General features: G+C 45.3%; 2 protein-coding genes across 3 annotated transcripts in view; both read right to left on the bottom strand.

Annotated features, from left to right (window-relative positions):
* LOC124040475 (catenin delta-2-like) overlaps positions 1 to 27,871 on the bottom strand; it is an 890,284-nt gene that overhangs the window by 366,181 nt on the left and 496,232 nt on the right. The gene's annotated exons all lie outside the window — the stretch shown is intronic.
* Positions 96 to 27,871, bottom strand: part of LOC124039484 (ankyrin repeat domain-containing protein 33B-like) — a 36,909-nt gene continuing 9,133 nt past the window's right edge. Inside the window, exons 2-6 of one of the 2 annotated variants that reach the window (XM_046355495.1) lie at positions 7,859 to 7,988; positions 7,309 to 7,449; positions 2,677 to 2,818; positions 1,828 to 2,026; positions 96 to 1,701 (exon numbers count right to left, since the gene is read on the bottom strand). In XM_046355495.1, coding sequence (XP_046211451.1) covers positions 1,150 to 1,701; positions 1,828 to 2,026; positions 2,677 to 2,818; positions 7,309 to 7,449; positions 7,859 to 7,988 — 1,164 coding nt within the window. In that variant the 3' untranslated portion in view covers positions 96 to 1,149. The remainder of the gene's footprint in view (positions 1,702 to 1,827; positions 2,027 to 2,676; positions 2,819 to 7,308; positions 7,450 to 7,858; positions 7,989 to 27,871) is intronic. The other variant, XM_046355497.1, reaches the window with a different exon arrangement.

Here is a 27,871-nt window from a genome sequence, read left to right as displayed (position 1 = left end):
TATCAATCCCTACCATAATAATACCATATTATATCAATCCCTACCATAATTATTATTATTATAATAATACCATATTATATCAATCCCTACCATAATAATACTACATTATATCAATCCCTATCATAATAATACTACATTATATCAATCCCTACCATAATAATACTACATTATATCAATCCCTACCATAATAATACCATATTATATCAATCCCTACCATAATAATACCATATTATATCAAAACCTTCCAGTTGCCATTTGTGATCCTACCTCCCATTATTTTCATCCATTATTTTCTGTTGAACTTCTCAACCAATAGTATGACGTCTGTCTGATCGGAATACACACGTGTGTTTGTACAAAGCACATGATGAAGGTGCTCCTAGATGCTGATCTGAGGTCAGTGTAGCAGTACTTTGATCTCATTCATAACATGTAAACATTTCAGGATATACTTTGTTTTCCCCCATTTGATAGATAATATTGCTCTAAGACATTTCTTTATTTCATTCACATTCTCAAAATATGCCTACTTTAGTAGAAAATAAAAACAGTTTTATATATAGTATACTCATAATAAAAAAATACCAGATGAGGTACAATCTATATGCAAAATACATTCACAGAATTAGAAAAGCTTTCAAAAAGCCAATATAAAGTAGATGCCATTTCAACATATCAAAGCACAGTGCCTATCTAAAAAAAGTCAGTCAAATGCCATTGGTAACAAAAATAATGCTTATCTTTTTTTAATTTTTGAAAAATCTTTGACGATAAGTCAGTTTGACATACTGGGAGGCTTACTCAACGGTTGTATAGGCGACGCAATATTTTAACCCTTTATATTTGTCCCATGCTAACCCTTCCCGAGGCGTATCGTATCATCATTTTAGGCAATAAAGTTTCAACGTGTGATGTGTCAGATATATCAGTGAAACATGATCTGTACACAGTCAGATCATATGGGTTTGTATCCTGGGTAAGTGTCAGGTAATACAGAAATCACACTATAAAAATACTGATGATTTTGTGAATTAAATGCATTACAAAATAAAGCACTGTCACTTTTACTCCTTCAAAAAGCCAAAAAAAAAAACTCTGAACTGCTACAGTGGAGGACAGGGTGGAGTGACATCACTTCCTCCTATGATGTCATTTCCTCTTCCTGGAACCCAGGTGCCTCCTCGTGGCCGCCTCCACCCTCCTCCTCTCCGCCTCCTCTGCTCTCTTCCTCTCCTCCTTCATTTCTTTATACCTCCACTTGGGAAGCTGCAGTAAGTCGCCCCCTCCGTCTTTAAAGCTGCTCTTCCTGTGGACTCTCTCAGGTTCAAAGGTCGGCGTTGGGGCCTTAGAGATTCTCACCTTGGGAATGGACATCCCCGGCCGCACACTGCTATACTTCACCATACCCAGAGGCAGCAGGCTAGTCTTTCTCAGGGCCATGGAGGAAGAGGTCCCAGCCCCAGACACCTTACCGAGGGTAGGGTTAGTCGTGGTGGGGTTTTTGTTCGGCGGTAGCAGGATGGTCCGCCGGTCCTTTGGAGGTTTGGGCACCAGAGTGACCCGTGAGTTCTGGAAGAGTTTGCCGTGGTTGTCGAGCCTCTCAGGGTTCTGGGTTTTCAGTTCTTTGGCCCGTTGGCGTCGGAGGATCTCTGGGACGGAGTAGCGACGTTTACCCACGCAAGGTGGGCTTGTCGGACACACCTCAAGAGCAAGTACAAACAGGTATATCAGTGGAAGGGGGGGGGAGCAATGAGAACACGAAGACAGAGAGAGAGGTTAAATACAGTAGAAGTGAGAGGAACGAAGAAACAGACATTTCTAACTCACTGTGGAACAAGCCATCGCCACGAAGGGGCTCCCCAGTGCTGTTGTCACGGTGACTAGGTGATCTAAGACTCCTTCGTCGTCAGGCTCTGTGATGTTGGCAAACGTCAGAGCGTTTCGTATGGTGTCTGATATACGCTGCATACAGCCTCGAGGCTCCCGGGACTTAGATACTAGAGACGCCAGCTGGGGCCACTCTGGACTGGAACAATTATATCAGATTAGGAAATAATATGATTGGAAGAATTGCAATATGAAATTATACCGATGACATCGTATAATGATAATAAGAATCACCATCATCATTATCATCATCATCATCACCATCCTCATCACCATCATCATCATCCCCATCATCACCATCATCCTCATCATCATCCCAATCATCATCATCATCACCATCATCATCATCATCATCACCACCATCCTCATCATCATCATCACCATCCTCATCACCACCACCATCATCATCACCACCATCACCATCATCCCCATCATCATCATCCCCATCCCCATCATCATCATCCCCACCACCATCATCATCATCATCATCATCCCCATCATCACCATCATCCTCATCATCATCCCAATCATCATCATCATCACCATCATCATCATCATCATCACCACCATCCTCATCATCATCATCACCATCCTCATCACCACCACCATCATCATCACCACCATCACCATCATCCCCATCATCATCATCCCCATCCCCATCATCATCATCCCCACCACCATCATCATCATCATCATCATCCCCATCATCATCATCATCCCCATCATCATCACCAGCATCCTCATCATCATCACCACCATCCTCATCATCACTCATCAAGTATTGTCTACCTGTATGCGTCACATAGTTGATAAGGACAGGGTCTGGAGTGGAGACGTGTCATGGCCCAGGCGGTGTCGTAGCGTCCTGTGAAAAACGCCCACTCTCTGGAGGTCAGCTGACGACCAAAGTCCCTCGCCTCCGTGTCAGCTCCTTACAGAGGAGAAAGAGAGGAGAAGAGTAGGAGAGAGAGAAGGAAAGTAGGAGAGTAGGAGAGTGGAGGAGAAGGAGGAAAGAGGAGGAGATAGTAGGAGAGAGAGAAGGAAAGTAGGAGAGTGGAGGAGAAGGAGGAAAGAGGAGGAGATAGTAGGAGAGAGAGAAGGAAAGTAGGAGAGTGGAGGAGAAGGAGGAAAGAGGAGGAGATAGTAGGAGAGAGAGAAGGAAAGTAGGAGAGTGGAGGGGAAGGAGGAAAGAGGAGGAGATAGTAGGAGAGAGAAGGAAAGTAGGAGAGTAGGAGAGTGGAGGAGAAGGAGGAGATAGTAGGAGAGAGAAGGAAAGTAGGAGAGTAGGAGAAGGAGGAAAGAGGAGGAGATAGTAGGAGAGAGAGAGAAGGAAAGTAGGAGAGTGGAGGAGAAGGAGGAAAGAGGAGGAGATAGTAGGAGAGAGAGAAGGAAAGTAGGAGAGTAGGAGAGTGGAGGAGAAGGAGGAAAGAGGAGGAGATAGTAGGAGAGAGAAGGAAAGTAGGAGAGTGGAGGAGAAGGAGGAAAGAGGAGGAGATAGTAGGAGAGAGAGAAGGAAAGTAGGAGAGTAGGAGAGTGGAGAAGGAGGAAAGAGGAGGAGATAGTAGGAGAGAGAGAAGGAAAGTAGGAGAGTGGAGGAGAAGGAGGAAAGAAGAGGAGATAGTAGGAGAGAGAAGGAAAGTAGGAGAGTAGGAGAGTGGAGGAGAAGGAGGAAAGAGGAGGAGATAGTAGGAGAGAGAAGGAAAGTAGGAGAGTAGGAGAAGGAAGAAAGAGGAGGAGATAGTAGGAGAGAGAGAGAAGGAAAGTAGGAGAGTGGAGGAGAAGGAGGAAAGAGGAGGAGATAGTAGGAGAGAGAGAAGGAAAGTAGGAGAGTAGGAGAGTGGAGGAGAAGGAGGAAAGAGGAGGAGATAGTAGGAGAGAGAGAAGGAAAGTAGGAGAGTGGAGGAGAAGGAGGAAAGAAGAGGAGATAGTAGGAGAGAGAGAAGGAAAGTAGGAGAGTAGGAGAGTGGAGGAGAAGGAGGAAAGAGGAGGAGATAGTAGGAGAGAGATAAGGAAAGTAGGAGAGTGGAGGAGAAGGAGGAAAGAAGAGGAGATAAATGTATGACAAGATCCTTCAGATGTCAAATTGAACCCTACCGGTAGATGTTATTTCTGCTTTAAATTACTGTTTGAAGTTAAATATTATTGAAATGTGAATGATGAAATATATGTTAAAGAAAGTTAAATCTAAACCAGGTGAATTTGTTTGTCCGTCTGTGTACTAACCTGCTAGCATCAGGGCTCGTACACACTCCACCCTGCCCTGCATAGCAGCCTTCCGTCTGTGTACTAACCTGCTAGCATCAGGGCTCGTACACACTCCACCCTGCCCTGCATAGCAGCCTTCCGTCTGTGTACTAACCTGCTAGCATCAGGGCTCGTACACACTCCACCCTGCCCTGCATAGCAGCCTTCCGTCTGTGTACTAACCTGCTAGCATCAGGGCTCGTACACACTCCACCCTGCCCTGCATAGCAGCCTTCCGTCTGTGTACTAACCTGCTAGCATCAGGGCTCGTACACACTCCACCCTGCCCTGCATAGCAGCCTTCCGTCTGTGTACTAACCTGCTAGCATCAGGGCTCGTACACACTCCACCCTGCCCTGCATAGCAGCCTTCCGTCTGTGTACTAACCTGCTAGCATCAGGGCTCGTACACACTCCACCCTGCCCTGCATAGCAGCCTTCCGTCTGTGTACTAACCTGCTAGCATCAGGGCTCGTCCACACACTCCACCCTGCCCTGCATAGCAGCCTTCCGTCTGTGTACTAACCTGCTAGCATCAGGGCTCGTACACACTCCACCCTGCCCTGCATAGCAGCCTTCCGTCTGTGTACTAACCTGCTAGCATCAGGGCTCGTACACACTCCACCCTGCCCTGCATAGCAGCCTTCCGTCTGTGTACTAACCTGCTAGCATCAGGGCTCGTACACACTCCACCCTGCCCTGCATAGCAGCCTTCCGTCTGTGTACTAACCTGCTAGCATCAGGGCTCGTACACACTCCACCCTGCCCTGCATAGCAGCCTTCCGTCTGTGTACTAACCTGCTAGCATCAGGGCTCGTACACACTCCACCCTGCCCTGCATAGCAGCCTTCCGTCTGTGTACTAACCTGCTAGCATCAGGGCTCGTACACACTCCACCCTGCCCTGCATAGCAGCCTTCCGTCTGTGTACTAACCTGCTAGCATCAGGGCTCGTACACACTCCACCCTGCCCTGCATAGCAGCCTTCCGTCTGTGTACTAACCTGCTAGCATCAGGGCTCGTACACACTCCACCCTGCCCTGCATAGCAGCCTTCCGTCTGTGTACTAACCTGCTAGCATCAGGGCTCGTACACACTCCACCCTGCCCTGCATAGCAGCCTTCCGTCTGTGTACTAACCTGCTAGCATCAGGGCTCGTACACACTCCACCCTGCCCTGCATAGCAGCCTTCCGTCTGTGTACTAACCTGCTAGCATCAGGGCTCGTACACACTCCACCCTGCCCTGCATAGCAGCCTTCCGTCTGTGTACTAACCTGCTAGCATCAGGGCTCGTACACACTCCACCCTGCCCTGCATAGCAGCCTTCCGTCTGTGTACTAACCTGCTAGCATCAGGGCTCGTACACACTCCACCCTGCCCTGCATAGCAGCCTTCCGTCTGTGTACTAACCTGCTAGCATCAGGGCTCGTACACACTCCACCCTGCCCTGCATAGCAGCCTTCCGTCTGTGTACTAACCTGCTAGCATCAGGGCTCGTACACACTCCACCCTGCCCTGCATAGCAGCCTTCCGTCTGTGTACTAACCTGCTAGCATCAGGGCTCGTACACACTCCACCCTGCCCTGCATAGCAGCCTTCCGTCTGTGTACTAACCTGCTAGCATCAGGGCTCGTACACACTCCACCCTGCCCTGCATAGCAGCCTTCCGTCTGTGTACTAACCTGCTAGCATCAGGGCTCGTACACACTCCACCCTGCCCTGCATAGCAGCCTTCCGTCTGTGTACTAACCTGCTAGCATCAGGGCTCGTACACACTCCACCCTGCCCTGCATAGCAGCCTTCCGTCTGTGTACTAACCTGCTAGCATCAGGGCTCGTACACACTCCACCCTGCCCTGCATAGCAGCCTTCCGTCTGTGTACTAACCTGCTAGCATCAGGGCTCGTACACACTCCACCCTGCCCTGCATAGCAGCCTTCCGTCTGTGTACTAACCTGCTAGCATCAGGGCTCGTACACACTCCACCCTGCCCTGCATAGCAGCCTTCCGTCTGTGTACTAACCTGCTAGCATCAGGGCTCGTACACACTCCACCCTGCCCTGCATAGCAGCCTTCCGTCTGTGTACTAACCTGCTAGCATCAGGGCTCGTACACACTCCACCCTGCCCTGCATAGCAGCCTTCCGTCTGTGTACTAACCTGCTAGCATCAGGGCTCGTACACACTCCACCCTGCCCTGCATAGCAGCCTTCCGTCTGTGTACTAACCTGCTAGCATCAGGGCTCGTACACACTCCACCCTGCCCTGCATAGCAGCCTTCCGTCTGTGTACTAACCTGCTAGCATCAGGGCTCGTACACACTCCACCCTGCCCTGCATAGCAGCCTTCCGTCTGTGTACTAACCTGCTAGCATCAGGGCTCGTACACACTCCACCCTGCCCTGCATAGCAGCCTTCCGTCTGTGTACTAACCTGCTAGCATCAGGGCTCGTACACACTCCACCCTGCCCTGCATAGCAGCCTTCCGTCTGTGTACTAACCTGCTAGCATCAGGGCTCGTACACACTCCACCCTGCCCTGCATAGCAGCCTTCCGTCTGTGTACTAACCTGCTAGCATCAGGGCTCGTACACACTCCACCCTGCCCTGCATAGCAGCCTTCCGTCTGTGTACTAACCTGCTAGCATCAGGGCTCGTACACACTCCACCCTGCCCTGCATAGCAGCCTTCCGTCTGTGTACTAACCTGCTAGCATCAGGGCTCGTACACACTCCACCCTGCCCTGCATAGCAGCCTTCCGTCTGTGTACTAACCTGCTAGCATCAGGGCTCGTACACACTCCACCCTGCCCTGCATAGCAGCCTTCCGTCTGTGTACTAACCTGCTAGCATCAGGGCTCGTACACACTCCACCCTGCCCTGCATAGCAGCCTTCCGTCTGTGTACTAACCTGCTAGCATCAGGGCTCGTACACACTCCACCCTGCCCTGCATAGCAGCCTTCCGTCTGTGTACTAACCTGCTAGCATCAGGGCTCGTACACACTCCACCCTGCCCTGCATAGCAGCCTTCCGTCTGTGTACTAACCTGCTAGCATCAGGGCTCGTACACACTCCACCCTGCCCTGCATAGCAGCCTTCCGTCTGTGTACTAACCTGCTAGCATCAGGGCTCGTACACACTCCACCCTGCCCTGCATAGCAGCCTTCCGTCTGTGTACTAACCTGCTAGCATCAGGGCTCGTACACACTCCACCCTGCCCTGCATAGCAGCCTTCATCAGAGCGGTGAAGCCATGACAGTTCCTCCTCTCTATGTCCAGACCAGGGGAGTAGTTCAACAGGTAGTTACTGATCATTATGTGACCTGGAGGTGGGGCGAGATGGGGAGAGCCTTGTGAACCTTTTTGAACTGTGTGGATCTGTGTGTGTGCGCGCATGCGAGTGTGTGTGGATCTGTGTGCAAGCATGCGAGTGTGTGTGGGTCTGTGTGCGAGCATGCGGTGTGTGTGGGTCTGTGTGCGCGCATGCGAGTGTGTGTGGATCTGTGTGCAAGCATGCGAGTGTGTGTGGGTCTGTGTGCGAGCATGTGGTGTGTGTGGATCTGTGTGTGTGCGCATGCGAGGGTGTGTGGATCTGTGTGCAAGCATGCGAGTGTGTGTGGGTCTGTGTGCGCGCATGCGAGTGTGTGTGGATCTGTGTGCAAGCATGCGAGTGTGTGTGGGTCTGTGTGCGAGCATGCGGTGTGTGTGGGTCTGTGTGTTTGTGTGTCGTACCTGCCTGTGCAGCTGTGATGAGGGCAGTATTTCCCTCAGTGTCCTGCCAGTTGACATCCAGGTGACAACACTGAGCCAACGCTATGACAACGTCAACATAACCCTGGTAGCATGCCACCATCAGCCCCGTCTGTGTGTGAGAGAGAGAGAGAGCGCGAGAAAGAGAGAGATAGAGAGAGAGATATAGAGTTAGAGATATATATATATAGAGAGAGAGCGCGAGATATAGAGATAGAGAGAGAGAGATATATATATAGAGAGAGCGCGATATAGAGAGAGAGATATATATATATATATAGAGGGAGATATTGAGAGAGATATAGAGTTAGAGATATATATATAGAGAGAGAGATAGAGAGAGAGAGATATATATATAGAGAGAGCGAGAGAGATATAGAGAGAGAGCGCGAGATAGAGAGATAGATATATATATATATATAGAGAGAGAGCGCGAGATAGAGAGATATATATATATAGAGAGAGAGAACGCGAGATAGAGAGATAGAGAGAGATATATATATATATATAGAGAGAGAGAGCGTGAGATAGAGAGATATATATATATATAGAGAGATAGAGAGAGAGATATATATATAGAGAGAGAGCGCGAGATAGAGAGATAGAGATATATATATATATATAGAGAGAGAGATAGATATATATATATATATATATATATATATATAGAGAGATAGAGATATAGAGTTAGATATATATATATAGAGAGAGAGAGATAGAGAGAGAGATATATATAGAGAGAGAGTTAGAGATATATATATATATAGAGAGAGAGAGAGCACGAGATAGAGAGATAGAGATATATATATATAGAGAGAGAGAGCGCGAGATAGAGAGATAGAGAGATAGAGAGATATATATATATATATAGAGAGAGAGCGCGAGATAGAGAGATAGATATATATATATATATATATATATAGAGAGAGAGAGTGCGAGATAGAGAGATAGAGAGAGATATATATATATATATAGAGAGAGCGCGAGATAGAGAGATAGAGATATATATATATATATATAGAGAGAGCACGAGATAGAGAGATAGAGAGAGATATATATATATATATAGAGAGAGAGAGCGCGAGATAGAGAGATAGATATATATATATATAGAGAGAGATAGAGAGAAAAGGTTTAAAAGGCTATCTCAGACAGTTACAGGCATTTTAATGTTCTCTCTTCAACAGCTCTGTTTCTCCCTCCCACCCTCTCTACCTATAGAGCTGAGGTGGCTACTGTTCCTGCAAGGCCACTGAGCGTGCGTGTCTGCATGGCAAAGTTGGTTCCTGAATAGACAATCTAGTTGACAGTGCTAGTTCTGTTCTGATGCTTAACTGGGGAAACATGATATGAGATCCAAGCCAGTGTCAACGAGGTGAGACAACAACGAGAGGCCTGTATGTACGGTCCAAAACTAATATCAGACCGTCAACATTAAATCAGTTTTGTTTGCTGTTAAAACAGAATTTCGATCCTTGTGGAAAACTCCTACTGCTTTCTGTCACGCTGTGTTCTTGGAATGCCGTGTTCTTGGAATGCCAGTGAAATGTGTGTGTATACAGCTTGGAATCTCCTGGAAAAGTTCCAGTGTTTTCCGGAAGGCCAACACTTCATCAGCCAAAACAAACTACTGCCAGAGAGGGAGGATGCGGGGGGGGGGGTGTAGATGAGTGGAGAGAGGCAAAGGAGAGGAGATGGAGACGGAGAAAGGATAGAAGAGGTATTGGTTGGAGAGGAGATGGAGACAGAGAAAGGATAGAAGAGGTATTGGTTGGAGAGGAGATGGAGACAGAGAAAGGATAGAAGAGGTATTGGTTGGAGAGGAGATGGAGACAGAGAAAGGATAGAAGAGGTATTGGTTGGAGAGGAGATGGAGACAGAGAAAGGATAGAAGAGGTATTGGTTGGAGAGGAGATGGAGACAGAGAAAGGATAGAAGAGGTATTGGTTGGAGAGGAGATGGAGACAGAGAAAGGATAGAAGAGGTATTGGTTACAAAGGAGAGGAATAAAGGACAGTACAATAGAGACAGCAAACTAGGGGTATTCTTTCTATTAGGAGTCAAATGTATATATTAGAGTAGCGGCGGCAGGTAGCTAAGCTGTTAGAGAGGCAAGCCAGCAACCGGAGGTTGTCAGTTTGAATCCTGGGTCTGACTGGGAAAATAATCTGTTGGGAAGTGAGCTGGAAACCAGAGGGTTGCTGGTATCAAATCCTAGATAATATAATAATAATATGCCATTTAGCAGATGCTTTTATCCAAAGCGACTTACAGTCATGTGTGCATACATTCTAAGTATGGGTGGTCCCGGGAATCGAACCCACTACCCTGGCGTTACAAGCGCCATACTCTACCAACTGAGCTACAGAAGGACCATATGCCATTGACTGCCGATGTGCCCTGCCGATGTGCCCTTGAGCAAGGCACTTAACCTCCCACAACAACTGCACCCAGTGTGGCAATCCCCTGCTCCAACATCTACATGTATGTAACAGTCCTCTTCTCCAACCTCTAAATGTATATAACAGTCCTATTCTCCAACCTCTACATGTCTGTAACAGTCCTCTTCTCCAACCTCTACATGTCTGTAACAGTCCTCTTCTCCAACCTCTACATGTCTGTAACAGTCCTCTTCTCCAACCTCTACATGTCTGTAACAGTCCTCTTCTCCAACCTCTACATGTCTGTAACAGTCCTCTTCTCCAACCTCTACATGTCTGTAACAGTCCTCTGCTCCAACCTCTATATGTCTGTAACAGTCCTATTCTCCAACCTCTACATGTCTGTAACAGTCCTCTTTCCAACCTCTATATGTCTGTAACAGTCCTCTTCTCCAACCACTATATGTCTGTAACAGTCCTCTTTCCAACCTCTATATGTCTGTAACAGTCCTATTCTCCAACCACTATATCTATGTAACAGTCCTCTTTCCAACCTCTACATGTCTGTAACAGTCCCCTTCTCCAACATCTATATGTATGTAACAGTCCTCGTCTCCAACCTCTATATCTATGTAACAGTCCTCTTCTCCAACCTCTACATACTTTATATGTAACAGTCCTCTTCTCCAACCTCTACATACTGTATATGTAACAGTCCTCTTTCCAACCTCTATATGTCTGTAACAGTCCTCTTCTCCAACCTCTACATACTGTATATGTAACAGTCCTCTTCTCCAACCTCTATATCTATGTAACAGTCCCCTTCTCCAACCTCTATATGTCTGTAACAGTCCTCTTTCCAACCTCTATATCTATGTAACAGTCCTCTTCTCCAACCTCTACATACTTTATATGTAACAGTTCTCTTCTCCAACCTCTACATACTTTATATGTAACAGTTCTCTTCTCCAACCTCTACATACTGTATATGTAACATTCCTCTTTCCAACCTCTATATGTCTGTAACAGTCCTCTTCTCCAACCTCTACATACTTTCCAATATGTAACATCCAACTATATATGTAACAGTCCTCTTTCCAACCTCTATATGTCTGTAACAGTCCTCTTCTCCAACCTCTACATACTTTATATGTAACAGTCCCCTTTCCAACCTCTATATCTATGTAACAGTCCTCTTCTCCAACCTCTATATCTATGTAACAGTCCTCTTCTCCAACCTCTACATGTATGTAACAGTCCTCTTCTCCAACCTCTACATACTTTATATGTAACAGTCCCCTTTCCAACCTCTATATCTATGTAACAGTCCTCTTCTCCAACCTCTATATCTATGTAACAGTCCTCTTCTCCAACCTCTACATGTATGTAACAGTCCTCTTCTCCAACCTCTACATGTATGTAACAGTCCTCTTCTCCAACCTCTACATGTATGTAACAGTCCTCTTCTCCAACCTCTACATGTATGTAACAGTCCTCTTCTCCAACCTCTACATGTATGTAACAGTCCTCTTCTCCAACCTCTACATGTCTGTAACAGTCCTCTTCTCCAACCTCTACATGTATGTAACAGTCCTCTTCTCCAACCTCTACATGTCTGTAACAGTCCTCTTCTCCAACCTCTACATGTATGTAACAGTCCTCTTCTCCAACCTCTATATCTATGTAACAGTCCTCTTCTCCAACCTCTACATACTTTATATGTAACAGTCCTCTTCTCCAACCTCTACATACTGTATATGTAACAGTCCTCTTTCCAGCCTCTATATGTCTGTAACAGTCCTCTTCTCCAACCTCTACATACTGTATATGTAACAGTCCTCTTCTCCAACCTCTATATCTATGTAACAGTCCTCTTCTCCAACCTCTACATACTGTATATGTAACAGTCCTCTTTCCAACCTCTATATGTCTGTAACAGTCCTCTTCTCCAACCTCTACATACTGTATATGTAACAGTCCTCTTCTCCAACCTCTATATCTATGTAACAGTCCCCTTCTCCAACCTCTATATGTCTGTAACAGTCCTCTTTCCAACCTCTATATCTATGTAACAGTCCTCTTCTCCAACCTCTACATACTTTATATGTAACAGTCCTCTTCTCCAACCTCTACATACTGTATATGTAACATTCCTCTTTCCAACCTCTATATGTCTGTAACAGTCCTCTTCTCCAACCTCTACATACATATGTATGTAACAGTATATGTAACAGTCCTCTTTCCAACCTCTATATGTCTGTAACAGTCCTCTTCTCCAACCTCTACATACTTTATATGTAACAGTCCCCTTTCCAACCTCTATATCTATGTAACAGTCCTCTTCTCCAACCTCTATATCTATGTAACAGTCCTCTTCTCCAACCTCTACATGTATGTAACAGTCCTCTTCTCCAACCTCTACATACTTTATATGTAACAGTCCCTTTCCAACCTCTATATCTATGTAACAGTCCTCTTCTCCAACCTCTATATCTATGTAACAGTCCTCTTTCTCCAACCTCTCCAACATGTATGTAACAGTCCTCTTCTCCAACCTCTACATGTATGTAACAGTCCTCTTCTCCAACCTCTACATGTCTGTAACAGTCCTCTTCTCCAACCTCTACATGTCTGTAACAGTCCTCTTCTCCAACCTCTACATGTATGTAACAGTCCTCTTCTCCAACCTCTACATGTCTGTAACAGTCCTCTCCAACCTCTACATGTATGTAACAGTCCTCTTCTCCAACCTCTACATGTATGTAACAGTCCTCTTCTCCAACCTCTACATGTATGTAACAGTCCTCTTCTCCAACCTCTACATGTCTGTAACAGTCCTCTTCTCCAACCTCTACATGTCTGTAACAGTCCTCTTCTCCAACCTCTACATGTATGTAACAGTCCTCTTCTCCAACCTCTACATGTCTGTAACAGTCCTCTTCTCCAACCTCTACATGTCTGTAACAGTCCTCTTCTCCAACCTCTACATGTCTGTAACAGTCCTCTTCTCCAACCTCTACATGTCTGTAACAGTCCTCTTCTCCAACCTCTACATGTCTGTAACAGTCCTCTTCTCCAACCTCTACATGTCTGTAACAGTACATGTAACAGTCCTCTTCTCCAACCTCTACATGTCTGTAACAGTCCTCTTCTCCAACCTCTACATGTCTGTAACAGTCCTCTTCTCCAACCTCTACATGTCTGTAACAGTCCTCTTCTCCAACCTCTACATGTCTGTAACAGTCCAGTCCTCTTCTCCAACCTCTACATGTCTGTAACAGTCCTCTTCTCCAACCTCTACATGTCTGTAACAGTCCTCTTCTCCAACCTCTACATGTCTGTAACAGTCCTCTTCTCCAACCTCTACATGTCTGTAACAGTCCTCTTCTCCAACCTCTACATGTATGTAACAGTCCTCTTCTCCAACCTCTACATGTCTGTAACAGTCCTCTTCTCCAACCTCTACATGTCTGTAACAGTCCTCTTCTCCAACCTCTACATGTATGTAACAGTCCTCTTCTCCAACCTCTACATGTATGTAACAGTCCTCTTCTCCAACCTCTACATGTCTGTAACAGTCCTCTTCTCCAACCTCTACATGTCTGTAACAGTCCTCTTCTCCAACCTCTACATGTCTGTAACAGTCCTCTTCTCCAACCTCTACATGTCTGTAACAGTCCTCTTCTCCAACCTCTACATGTCTGTAACAGTCCTCTTCTCCAACCTCTACATGTCTGTAACAGTCCTCTTCTCCAACCTCTACATGTCTGTAACAGTCCTCTTCTCCAACCTCTACATGTCTGTAACAGTCCTCTTCTCCAACCTCTACATGTCTGTAACAGTCCTCTTCTCCAACCTCTACATGTCTGTAACAGTCCTCTTCTCCAACCTCTACATGTATGTAACAGTCCTCTTCTCCAACCTCTACATGTCTGTAACAGTCCTCTTCTCCAACCTCTACATGTCTGTAACAGTCCTCTTCTCCAACCTCTACATGTCTGTAACAGTCCTCTTCTCCAACCTCTACATGTCTGTAACAGTCCTCTTCTCCAACCTCTACATGTCTGTAACAGTCCTCTTCTCCAACCTCTACATGTATGTAACAGTGTATCATATATGTCATCTATATGTTGTTTTTTTCTTTGTTTTTTTTCCAACTTTATTTAACCAGGTAGAGGCCAGTTGAGAACAAGTTCTCATTTACAACTGGGACCTGGCCAAGATAAACAAGCGTACAGTCAATAACACAGTAGAAACAAAGAAAGTCAATATACAGTGTGTGCAAATGGCATGAGGAGGTAAGGCAATAGATAGGCCATAGTAGCAAAGTAATTACAATTTAGCAGATTAACACTGGAGTGACAGATGAGCAGATAATGATGAGCAGATAATCATGAGCAGATAATGGTGTATAAATAGTGATACTTGTGTTTAAAAGAGCAGCAAAGTAAATATAAACATTATGGGGATGAGGTTGTTATGCAGGTGAATGAGGACCCAAAAGCGACTTAGCGAAAACAGAGTCTTTATTCCAGTAAATGGCAAAAGTAATAATCCTGGAACACTAAAGAAGAAAACAAAACAGGAAAAAACGTAAATCCACTCGTAGTAACGAGGACAGACTGGAGACTCGACCATTGACTGCAGGTTGCTTCGGGAAGGCACCGACCGTAGCAGACTAAGACACCTGCTCACACGCAGCATCTGAAGGAGACAAGACACGACAGGGCGAGACAAGGACACAGCATAGCGAACATCATACAAGGATCCGACAAGGACAGAAACGGAAAACAAGGGGAGAAATAGGGACTCTAATCAGAGGACAAAATAGGGGACAGGTGTGAAAAGACTAAATGTGTGAATTAGGAGAATGAGGAACAGCTGGGAGCAGGAACGGAACGATAGAGAGAAGAGAGAGAGGGAGGGGGAGAGAGAGGGATAGAAAAAGGGAACGAACCTAATAAGACCAGCAGGGGGAAACGAACAGAAGGGAAAGCACAAGGACAAGACAATATATGACAAACATGACAGAGGTATGTAGATTGGGTGGGCTATTTACAGATGGACTATGTACAGCTGCAGCGATCAGTTAGCTGCTCAGATAGCTGATGTTTAAAGTTGGTGAGCGAAATGTAAGTTAGCTGCTCAGATAGCTGATGTTTAAAGTTAGTGAGAGTCTCCAGCTTCAGCGATTTTTGAAATTCGTTCCAGTCACTGGCAGCAGAGAACTGGAAGCAAGGCGGCCAAAGCAGGTGTTGGCTTTGGGGATGATCAGTGAGATATACCTGCTGGAGCGCGTGCTACGGGTGGGTGTTGTTATGGTGACCAGTGAGCTGAGAAAAGGCGGATCTTTACCTAGCATAGACTTACAGATGACCTGGAGCCAGTGGGTCTGGCGACGAATATGTAGCGAGGGCCAGCCAATCAGATCATACAGGTCACAGTGGTGGGTGGTATAAGGCGCTTTGGTAACAAAATGGATGGCACTGTGATAGACTGCATCCAATTTGCTGAGTAGAGTATTAGAAGCTATTTTGTAGATGACATCGCCGAAGTCGAGGAACGGTAGGATCGTCAGTTTTACAAGGGTAAGTTTGGCGGCGTGAGTGAAGGAGGCTGTGTTGCGAAATAGAAAGCAGATTCTAGATTTGATTTTGGATTGGAGATGTTTGATATGAGTCTGGAAGGAGAGTTTACAGTCTAGCCAGACACCTAGGTATGTGTAGTTGTCCACATATTCTTGGTCAGAACCGTCCAGAGTAGTGATGCTAGTCGGGCAGGCGGGTGCGGGCAGCGAACGGTTGAAAAGTATGCATTTGGTTTTGCTAGCGTTTAAGAGCAGTTGGAGGCCACAGATGGAGTGTTGTATGGCATTGAAGCTCGTTTGGAGATTAGTTAACACAGTGTCCAAAGAAGGGCCAGATGTATACAGAATGGTGTCGTCTGCGTAGAGGTGGATCAGGGAATCACACACAGCAAGAGCGACATCATTGATATATACAGAGAAAAGAGTCACCCCGAGATTTGAACCCTGTGGTACCCCCATAGAGATTGCCAGAGGTCCGGAGAACACACTGAACTCTGTCTGCGAAGTAGTTGGTGAACCAGGCAAGGCAGTCATTAGAGAAACCAAGGCTATTGAGTCTGCCGATAAGAATACGGTGATTGACAGAGTCGAAAGCCTTGGCCAGGTCGATAAAGACGGCTGCACAGTAGTGTCTTATCGATGGCAGTTATGATATCGTTTAGTACCTTGAGTGTGGCCCGTGACCAGCTCGGAAACCGGATTGCACAGCGGAGAAGGTACGGTGGGATTTGAAATGGTCTGTGATCTGATTGTTAACTTGGCTTTCAAAGAATTTAGAAAGGCAGGGAAGGATGGATATAGGTCTGTAACAGTCTGGGTCTAGAGTGTAATCCCCCTTTGAAGAGGGGGATGACCACGGCTGAACATACTGGTAATAGGGGTTGCAACAATGGCGGCGGATAATTTTGGAAAGAGAGGGTCCAGATTGTCTAGGCAAGTAGCTGCGAGGGGTGTGGAGCTGTTGGCCGGGGTTGGGGTAGCCTGGAGGAAAGCATGACCAGCTGTAGAGAAATTCTTATTGAAATGTTTGATTATAGTGGATTTATCGGTGGTGACCGTGTTGCCTAGCCTCAGTGCAGTGGGCAGCTGGGAGGAGTTGCTCTTGTTCTACATGGAATTTACAGTGTCCCAAAACTTTTTGGAATTAGAGCTACAGGATGCAAATTTCTGTTTAAAAAAGCTAGTCTTTGCTTTCCTGACTGACTGTGTGTTAGCAGTCCAGGGAAAGTAGAAGCGTCTGCTCCGTCGTCCGACGAAGGCCGGTTGAAGGCTCAGCTGATGGAATTACGTCTCCGGACCAGTCGTGGTGGTACCGCGGGGCGCCGTGTTGACGAAGGGACCGTGCCAGATGGCGAAAGAGGTATTGTAGTTGTGGTCATTTCGTTTGCTAGCCGGGAGAAGCACCTGGCTCAGGGCACGCTTCGGGGCTGGGTCACTCAGTGGCAGCTAGCTAGCTGTGATGATCAACGGTCCGGGGTTTATGGCAGGAATCTAAGTCCTCTTAATCTTAGTGTTAAAAGAAAACCAGAAGGACTGCAGCTCTCGACAGCCTGTCTAACAGCTATGTTGGTGAGAAGGTGTGTTTGCATTAACCTGCAATCGTGATTAATGTCAGGTGATGGTTTAAAGCAACAGGTTGTGTGTGTATGTGTGTGTGTGTGTGTGTGTGTGTGTGTGTGTGTGTGTGTGTGTGTGTGTGTGTGTGTGTGTGTGTGTGTGTGTGTGTGTGTGTGTGTGTGTGTGTGTGTGTGTGTGTGTGTGTGTGTGTGTGTGTGTGTGTGTGTGTGTGTGTGTGTGTGTGTGTGTGTGTGTGAGAGAGAGAGTGCGTGTGCATGCGTGCGTGAGTGAGTGAGTAAGTGAGTGAGTGAGTAAGTGAGTGAGTGAGTGAGTGAGTGAGTGAGTGAGTGAGTGAGTGAGTGAGTAAGTGAGTGAGTGAGTAAGTGAGTGAGTGAGTAAGTAAGTGAGTGAGTGCGTATGTGGTTGGTTGGTTGGTTGGTTGGGTGGGTGGGTGGGTGGGTGGGTGGAGGGAGGGGGTATGAGACAAGCCTATTGAGTGCTGAGGCTAAAAATAATGCCAGACACTCACGGCTCAACCCTGAAACAATCACCCTGAGAGGTACTTCTAGGGAACGACTGTGTGTTTGTTTGTGTGAGTGTGTGTGGCTGATTAAATGATTTGTGAGCTGTATTATCAGGAATTCATGGAATAACTGAGCAGCGAAATTGTTCATTGGTATTTAAATTCTAGGTGAGACGATGGCTGTGTGTGTGAAATATTGCCTTTGCACGTAATGTACCTGGCCATACACATAGCGGAAGTTCTGATGTTTTAAATTTAGGGCGCTGGCTTGTTCTTAAAGCAGATTAATGTGTGTCCTTCCCAAATCCTAATCTGTTCTGTAGTGGATTGATGTTGCCCCCAGCTCTTGCACTAGGTTCTGCATAACTGCTTAGCAGCTTCAAAAGGATTTCAATGTTGTTGTCTTTTTAAAACGCACTTCAAACTTTTATGAATTTAAATTTGAAAAAAGTTTCATTCATAATGATATTACACTTTATTTTAAGTGCTTTTCAAGACACCCAAAGTTACTTAACATAAGGAAGGAAACCAGCAGGATAAAAAGCTATAAAAATAACATTAAAATGAGTTGGGATATAAAAATTGACGAAACATGATGACAGACTAACCAGGGAAGTGGACTAGACGGAGGACGGAAAGCTAAGACAACAGTGAATCTGTGTGAAGAGGTGTGTCTTTAGTGTGGATGACATTGTTCTGTAACTAAGACAACAGAGAATCTGAGTGAAGAGGTGTGTCTTTAGTGTGGATGACATTGTTCTGTAACTAAGACAACAGAGAATCTGAGTGAAGAGGTGTGTCTTTAGCGTGGATGACATTGTTCTGTAACTAAGACAACAGAGAATCTGTGTGAAGAGGTGTGTCTTTAGTGTGGATGACATTGTTCTGTAACTAAGACAACAGAGAATCTGAGTGAAGAGGTGTGTCTTTAGTGTGGATGACATTGTTCTGTAACTAAGACAACAGAGAATCTGTGTGAATCAAATCAAATCAAATCAAATTTTATTTGTCACATACACATGGTTAGCAGATGTTAATGCGAGTGTAGCGAAATGCTTGTGCTTCTAGTTCCGACAATGCAGTGATAACCAACAAGTAATCTAACTAACAATTCCAAAACTACTGTCTTATACACAGTGTAAGGGGATAAGGAACATGTACATAAAGATATATGAATGAGTGATGGTACAGAGCAGCATACAGTAGATGGTATCGAGTACAGTATATACATATGAGATGAGTATGTAGACAAAGTAAACAAAGTGGCATAGTTAAAGTGGCTAGTGATACATGTGTTACATAAGGATGCAGTCGATGTTGTAGAGTACAGTATATACATATGTATATGAGATGAATAATGTAGGGTAAGTAACATTATATAAGGTAGCATTGTTTAAAGTGGCTAGTGATATATTTACATCATTTCCCATCAATTCCCATTATTAAATGGCTGGAGTTGGGTCAGTGTCAATGACAGTGTGTTGGCAGCAGCCACTCAATGTTAGTGGTGGCTATTTAACAGTCTGATGGCCTTGAGATAGAAGCTGTTTTTCAGTCTCTCGGTCCCAGCTTTGATGCACCTGTACTGACCTCGCCTTCTGGATGATAGCGGGGTGAACAGGCAGTGGTTCGGGTGGTTGATGTCCTTGATGATCTTTATGGCCTTCCTGTAACAACGGGTGGTGTAGGTGTCCTGGAGGGCAGGTAGTTTGCCCCCGGTGATGCGTTGTGCAGTCCTCACTACCCTCTGGAGAGCCTTACGGTTGAGGGCGGAGCAGTTGCCGTACCAGGCGGTGATACAGCCCGCCAGGATGCTCTCGATTGTGCATCTGTAGAAGTTTGTGAGTGCTTTTGGTGACAAGCCGAATTTCTTCAGCCTCCTGAGGTTGAATAGGCGCTGCTGCGCCTTCTTCACGACGCTGTCAGTGTGAGTGGACCAATTCAGTTTGTCTGTGATGTGTATGCCGAGGAACTTAAAACTAGCTACCCTCTCCACTACTGTTCCATCGATGTGGATAGGGGGTGTTCCCTCTGCTGTTTCCTGAAGTCCACAATCATCTCCTTAGTTTTGTTGACGTTGAGTGTGAGGTTATTTTCCTGACACCACACTCCAAGGGCCCTCACCTCCTCCCTGTAGGCCATCTCGTCGTTGTTGGTAATCAAGCCTACCACTGTTGTGTCGTCCGCAAACTTGATGATTGAGTTGGAGGCGTGCGTGGCCACGCAGTCGTGGGTGAACAGGGAGTACAGGAGAGGGCTCAGAACGCACCCTTGTGGGGCCCCGTGTTGAGGATCAGCGGGGAGGAGATGTTGTTGCCTACCCTCACCACCTGGGGGCGGCCCGTCAGGAAGTCCAGTACCCAGTTGCACAGGGCGGGGTCGAGACCCAGGGTCTCGAGCTTGATGACGAGCTTGGAGGGTACTATGGTGTTGAATGCCGAGCTGTAGTCGATGAACAGCATTCTCACATAGGTATTCCTCTTGTCCAGGTGGGTTAGGGCAGTGTGCAGTGTGGTTGAGATTGCATCGTCTGTGGACCTATTTGGGCGGTAAGCAAATTGGAGTGGGTCTAGGGTGTCAGGTAGGGTGGAGGTGATATGGTCCTTGACTAGTCTCTCAAAGCACTTCATGATGACGGAAGTGAGTGCTACGGGGCGGTAGTCGTTTAGCTCAGTTACCTTAGCTTTCTTGGGAACAGGAACAATGGTGGCCCTCTTGAAGCATGTGGGAACAGCAGACTGGTATAGGGATTGATTGAATATGTCCGTAAACACACCGGCCAGCTGGTCTGCGCATGCTCGGAGGGCGCGGCTGGGGATGCCGTCTGGGCCTGCAGCCTTGCGAGGGTTAACACGTTTAAATGTCTTAATCACCTCGGCTGCAGTGAAGGAGAGACTGCATGTTTCCGTTGCAGGCCGTGTCAGTGGCACTGTATTGTCCTCAAAGCGGGCAAAAAGTTATTTAGTCTGCCTGGGAGCAAGACATCCTGGTCCGTGACTGGGCTGGATTTCATCTTGTAGTCCGTGATTGACTGTAGACCCTGCCACATGCCTCTTGTGTCTGAGCCATTGAATTGAGATTCCACTTTGTCTCTGTACTGACGCTTAGCTTGTTTGATAGCCTTACGGAGGGAATAGCTGCACTGTTTGTATTCAGTCATGTTGCCAGACACCTTGCCCTGATTAAAAGCAGTGGTTCGCGCTTTCAGTTTCACGCGAATGCTGCCATCAATCCACGGTTTCTGGTTAGGGAATGTTTTTATCGTTGCTATGGGAACGACATCTTCGACGCACGTTCTAATGAACTCGCACACCGAATCAGCGTATTCGTCAATATTCCCATCTGACGCAATACGAAACATGTCCCAGTCCACGTGATGGAAGCAGTCTTGGAGTGTAGAGTCAGCTTGGTCTGACCAGCGTTGGACAGACCTCAGCGTGGGAGCCTCTTGTTTTAATTTCTGCCTGTAGGCAGGGATCAGCAAAATGGAGTCGTGGTCAGCTTTTCCGAAAGGGGGGCGGGGCAGGGCCTTATATGCGTCGCGGAAGTTAGAGTAACAGTGATCCAAGGTTTTACCACCCCTGGTTGCGCAATCGATATGCTGATAAAATTTAGGGAGTCTTGTTTTCAGATTGGCTTTGTTAAAATCCCCAGCTACAATGAATGCAGCCTCCGGATAAATGTTTTCCAGTTTGCAAAGAGTTAAATAAAGTTCGTTCAGAGCCATCGATGTGTCTGCTTGGGGGGGGGATATATACGGCTGTGATTATAATCGAAGAGAATTCTCTTGGAAGATAATGCGGTCTACATTTGATTGTGAGGAATTCTAAATCAGGTGAACAGAAGGATTTGAGTTCCTGTATGTTTCCTTCATCACACCATGTCCCGTTAGTCATGAGGTGTGTATTTAGTGTGGATGACATTGTTCTATAATGTGCATGAGTAACAGGTTTCCATGTCCAAGGTTGTTGGATCATGTTTTACATTTTGTAAGATGTGTCTTTATTTGTTTGCAACAGACTCTTCATCCACAGAACAAATTCAACAAACAAATTGGCTAATTTTGAAGATATTCGTTGATTAAAAGACAGCAGTCTAGTGTCCATAGTGTTTTGTCTGGAGCAACATCCAAATCCCAACCCTGTTGTGGAAACATTACATTTATTCAATGTTTGAAACCCTAATTGTTATACAAGTTACATATTTTCACTGTTTTTGAGACAAATAACATCTATTTGATCAGCAGGTGTTAAAAAACATGTCTAATCATACATTTCCTAGAACAAAACATTACAGCCAAAATGCCAGAGCACAGGATAAAAAAAGAAAACATTACAGCCAAAATGCCAGAGCACAGGATAAAAAAAGAAAACATTACAGCCAAAATGCCAGAGCACAGGATAAAAAAAGAAAACATTATAGCCAAAATGCCAGAGCACAGGATAAAAAAAGAAAACATTATTGAACCTTTATCTGACTAGGCAAGTCAATTAAGAATAGATTGGTATTGACAAAGACGGCCTGCGGGGATGGGATTCAAAATGTAAATGTAGGACAAAACCCACATCACGACAAGAGAGAAACCACAACACTACAAAAAGAGAGACCTAAGACAACAACACAACATGGCAGCAACACAACACGACAAGAGAGACACCACAACACTACAAAAATAGAGACCTAAGACAACAACACAACATGGCAGCAACACAACATGACAACACAACATGGAAGCAGCACAACATGATGACACAGCATGGTAGAAACACAACATGACAACACGGTAGCAGCACAACATGACGACACAGCATGGCAGCAACACATGATAACACAGCATTTTAGCAGCAACATGACGACACAGTATGGTAGAAACACAACATGACAACACAACATGGTAGTTCCATGCTCGTTCCAGTCGCTAGCATGGGGTGGCAGTATCATGTTGTGGGGGTGCTTTTCTGCAGGAGGGACTGGTGCACTTCACACAATAGATGGCATCATGAGGGAGGAAAATTCAGTGGATATATGGAAGCAACATCCCAAGACATCAGTCAGGATGGTAAAGCTTGGTCGCAAATGGGTCTTCCAAATGGACAATGACCCCAAGCTTACTTCCAAAGTTGTGGCAAAATGGCTTAAGGACAACAAAGTCAGGTATTGGAGTGGCCATCACAAAGCCCTTACCTAAATCGCATAGAAAATTTGTGGGCAGAACTGAAAATCGTGTGCGAGCAAGGAGGCCTACAAACCTGACTCAGTTACACCAGCTCTGTCAGGAGGAATTGGCCAAAATTCACCTAACTTATTGTGGGAAGTTTGTGTGAGGCTACCTAAAATGTTTGACCCAAGTTAAACAATTTAAAGGCAATGATACCAAATAGTAATTGAGTGTATGTAAACTTCTGACCCACTGGGAATGTGATGAAAGAAATAAAAGCTGAAATAAATAATTTGCTCTACTATTATTCTGACATTCTTAAAATAAAGTGGTGATACTAACTGACCTAAGACAGGGAATTCTTACTAGGATTAAATGGCAGGAATTGTGAAAATCTTAGTTTAATTAAATGTATTTGTCTGAGGTGTATGTAAACTTCCGACTTCAACTGTATGTATTCACCCCCTTTGCTATGAAGCACCAAAATAAGATCTGGTTTTAACCAATTACCTTCAGAAGTCACATAATTAGTTAAATAAAATCTACCTGTGTGCAATCTAAGTGTCACATGATCTCAATATATATACACCTTGTCTGAAAGGCCCCAGACTGCAACACCACCAATCAAGGGGCACCACCAAGCAAGCGGCACCATGAAGACCAAGGAGCTCGCCAAACAGGTCAGGGACAAAGTTGTGGAGAAGTACAGATCAGGGTTGGGTTCTGAAAAAATATCATCAGCCTCTCACGGAGCACCATTAAATCCATTATTAAAAAATGGAAAGAATATGCCATCACAACAAACCTGCCAAGAGAGGTCCGCCCACCAAAACTCATGGACCAGACAAGAAGGGCATTAATCAGAGAGGCAACAAAGAGACCAAAGATAACCCTGAAGGAGCTGCAAAGCTCCAGAGCAGAGATTGGAGTATCTGTCCACAGGACCACTTTAAGTCTCTGGCCCTTCTTTGGACACTGTGTTAACTAACCTCCAGATGAGCTTCAATGCCATACAACTCTTCTTCCGTGGCCTCCAACTGCTCTTAAATGCAAATAAAACTAAATGCATGCTCTTCAACCGATCGCTACCTGCCCGCCCGTCCAGCATCACTACTCTGGACGGTTCTGACTTATGTGGACAACTACAAATACCTAGGTGTCTGGATAGACTGTAAACTCTCTTTCCAGACTCCCATTAAACATGTCCAATCCAAAATTAATTATAGAATCGGCTTCCTATTTCGCAACAAAGCATCCTTCACTCATGCTGCCAAACATACCCTCGTAAAACTGACCACCCTCCATCCTCGACTTCGGTGATGTCATTTACAAAATAGCCTCCAACACTCTATTCAGCAAATTGGATGCAGTCTATCACAGTGCCACCTGTTTTGTCACCAAAGCCCCATATACTACCCACCACTGCGACCTGTATGCTCTCGTTGGCTGGCCCTCGCTTCATACTCATCGCCAAACCCACTGGCTCCAGGTCATCTACAAGTCTCTGCTAGGTAAAGCCCCGCCTTATCTCAGCTAACTGGTCACCATAGCAGCACCCACTCGTAGCATGCGCTCCAGCAGGTATATCTTTCTGGTCACCCCCAAAGCCAATTCTTCCTTTGGCCACCTCTCCTTCCAGTTCTCTGCTGCCAATGACTGCAACGAACTGCAAAAATCTCTGAAGCTGGAGACTCTTACCTCCCTCATTAGCTTTAAGCACCAGCTGTCAGAGCAGGTCACAGATCACTGCACCTAGCTCTTCTGTAAATAGCCCATGCAATCTACCTCATCCCCATACCGTATCTATTTATTTATTTTGCTCCTTTGCACCTCAGTATCTCTACTTGCACATTCATCTTCTGCACATCCTATCACTCCAGTGTTTAATTGCTATGTTGTAATTCCTTCGCCACCATGGCCTATTTATTGCCTTTTCCTCTCTTATCCTACCTCATGTGCACATGCTGTATATAGATTTGCCTACTGTATTATTGTCAGGACCCGGTTACGAACTCGGGTCTCCGGAGTGAGAAACAGTCACTTAACCAACTGAGCCACGAATAGTCGGCAGAACCCAGAAGATGAGGCAGACACAGCAGTACTTGAGATGGTGTATTTAATGAAGTAAAAAGTGAAGTTCTTCAGGAAAACATGTAACTCCACAACCTCAAAAGGAATTCCACAAGAACAAAGGTAATCCTCCAAGACAAAAAAGGTAAATCCACAAGGTGGAAGGTATAGCACAAAAAGCCTCAAAAGATACTCAAAAACAAACAAACAAGAACAAAAAACAGAATTCCACAAGAGAGTCCACCGGGATCAACAAGAGTTCACAGAGTACTAGGGCTGGATGCTAACATACAAACACAGAGCAAAGAACTAAGGAAAACAAAGGGTTTAAATACAATCAGGGGAAACGAGGCACAGGTGCAAATAATAATGGGGATCAAGGGAAAACAAAAGGTCAAAAGGCACAATGGGGGCATCTAGTGACCAAAAACCAGAACAACCCTGGCCAAATCCTGACAATTATTGATTGTATGTTTGTTTATTCCATATGTAACTCTGTGTTGTTGTATGTGTCGAGCTGCTTTGCTCTATCTTGGCCCGGTCGCAGTTGCAAACTTGATCTCAACTAGCCTACCTGGTTAAATAAAGGTGAAATAAAAAAATTAAAGCTGCACACTCCACAGAGCTGGGCTTTAAGCCATTGCTTAAAGAAATAAAAAAGAAAACACATTTGGTGTTCACCAAAGGGCATATGGGAGACACCCCAAACATATGGAAGAAGGTACTCTGGTCAGAATAGACAAAAATGTAGCTTTTTGACCATCAAGGAAAACGCCATTTCTGGTGCAAACCCAACACCTCTCATCACCCCGAGAATCCCATCCCCACAGTGAAGCATGGTGGTGGCATCATCGTGCTGTGGGGATGTTTTTCATTGGCAGGGACTGGGAAACTGGTCAGAATTGAAGGAATGATGGATGGTGCTAAATACAGGGAAATTCTTGAGGGAATCCTGTTTCCGTCTTCCAGACATTTGAGACTGGGGAGGAGATTCACCTTCCAGCAGGCCAATGACCCTAATTATACTGCTAAAGCAACACTTGAGTGGTTTAAGGTGAAACATTTAAATGACTTGGAGTAGCCTAGCCAAAGCCCAGACCTCAATCCAATTGAGAATCTGTGGTATGACTTAAAGATTGCTGTACACCAGCTGAACCCATCCAACTTGAAGGAGCTGGAGCAGTTTTGCCTTGAAAAATGGGCAAAAATCCCAGTGGCTAGATGTGCTAAGCTTATTGAGATATACCCCAAGAGACGTACTTGCAGCTCTACAGAGTATTGGATTTGGGGGGGGGGGGGTGAATAGTTATGCAAGTTTTCTGTTTTTTTTTGGTGTTATTTCTTGTTTGCTTCACAATAAAAAATATTTTGCATCTTCAAAGTGGTACAGTGTTGTTTAAATCAAATGATACAAGCCCCCCAAAAATCTATTTTAATTCCAGGTTGTAAGGCAACAAAATAGGAAAAATGCCAAGGGGGTGAATACTTTCGCAAGCCACAGTATGTGCTGAGAGAAGGACAGTGTAGTCTAACCATACTCCTATGTACTTATATGAAGTGACTTAATAAAGCTCAATACCAGGGAACATCAACTAAATTCAGCCATGGGCAATTTTCTTTCTTGAGTGGATGGGGGCCAGAACATAATTACAAATAATTTGTAGACGTCAAATTGATGGCAAAAAGCCCAAACAGATGTTTCACTGCATACACTTTATGTTTCTCGACATGTTGGTCTTCTCATAACATTTTCAAAATGGAAGGTTTATGACCACACTGGTTGGTAATAGATCATTTGCTGGACTACTTGTGAGGCACAGTTGAGTGAGCATAATAGTTAGCTTTTTAAAATTTGAATAGACTATTGGCCTGCATCTGATGGTCAGTCTGAAGGGAGTGAGAGTGCAGCTGAGGCTGCCTCCCACGCGACTCACTGTCCCTTCTCTCTCTCTCCCTCCATCCGCTGAGAAAAGGGGACAGACAGTCTTCCAGCTGATAGCGAAACTCAAGTCGCACTGCATTATCTCTGCCTCATGCACCAATTCATGTTGTTACTCATATGACCAGAGAAAGTGCAATATTCCTTGATATAAAAAAAGACACAACTCCCAAATAATAACAACGCAAGCTTATCGAAACACACATTTTATGTCTTATAAAACTGTTGAACAATGTGCTGAATAACAACTTAAAGATGAATTTAACCATGAAAACAGCAGCTCTTTGCTATATTCATTGAGTCTCTCTCTAGTCATAGTTTCAAAAATGTTCAAGGTTTCTTTTTACAGTCTATGGAGCGAGGAAACTAGACACTGTGATCTCAGCTATCTGATTGGCCAGCGGTAGGCCTATGGGTGCACTTGATTTGTTTCTCTGGGCCTGCGGGTAGGCGGAGTTCTACCCTCAGACACATGAAATGGTTCAACATGGGAACACTTTGACTTCCCGGCGCTGCTGAATCAAGTGCAGCTACCTGCAAACAAATCAAGAATAGGTCCTATCGTTGTTTTTTTTACAGAAATGTTTGGTGATCCACTTGGAATGGCTACATATCAAAATGCTTTGGCTAAGTCAATAAAATATCAGCACATCATTGCTTAGAGTCAAGAACAGTGGTGACATAAATTAAGACATTGAAGGTTGCAGTGACACATCCATAAATCTGACGGCATACCAGAGAGAATATTATAGACATCAAGAAAACCAGTCAGTTGATTAT

Source organism: Oncorhynchus gorbuscha, linkage group LG07 (assembly GCF_021184085.1).
Source record: "Oncorhynchus gorbuscha isolate QuinsamMale2020 ecotype Even-year linkage group LG07, OgorEven_v1.0, whole genome shotgun sequence".
NCBI classification, from domain to species: Eukaryota; Metazoa; Chordata; class Actinopteri; order Salmoniformes; family Salmonidae; genus Oncorhynchus; species Oncorhynchus gorbuscha.
This window is presented reverse-complemented; position numbering and strand designations above follow the sequence as displayed.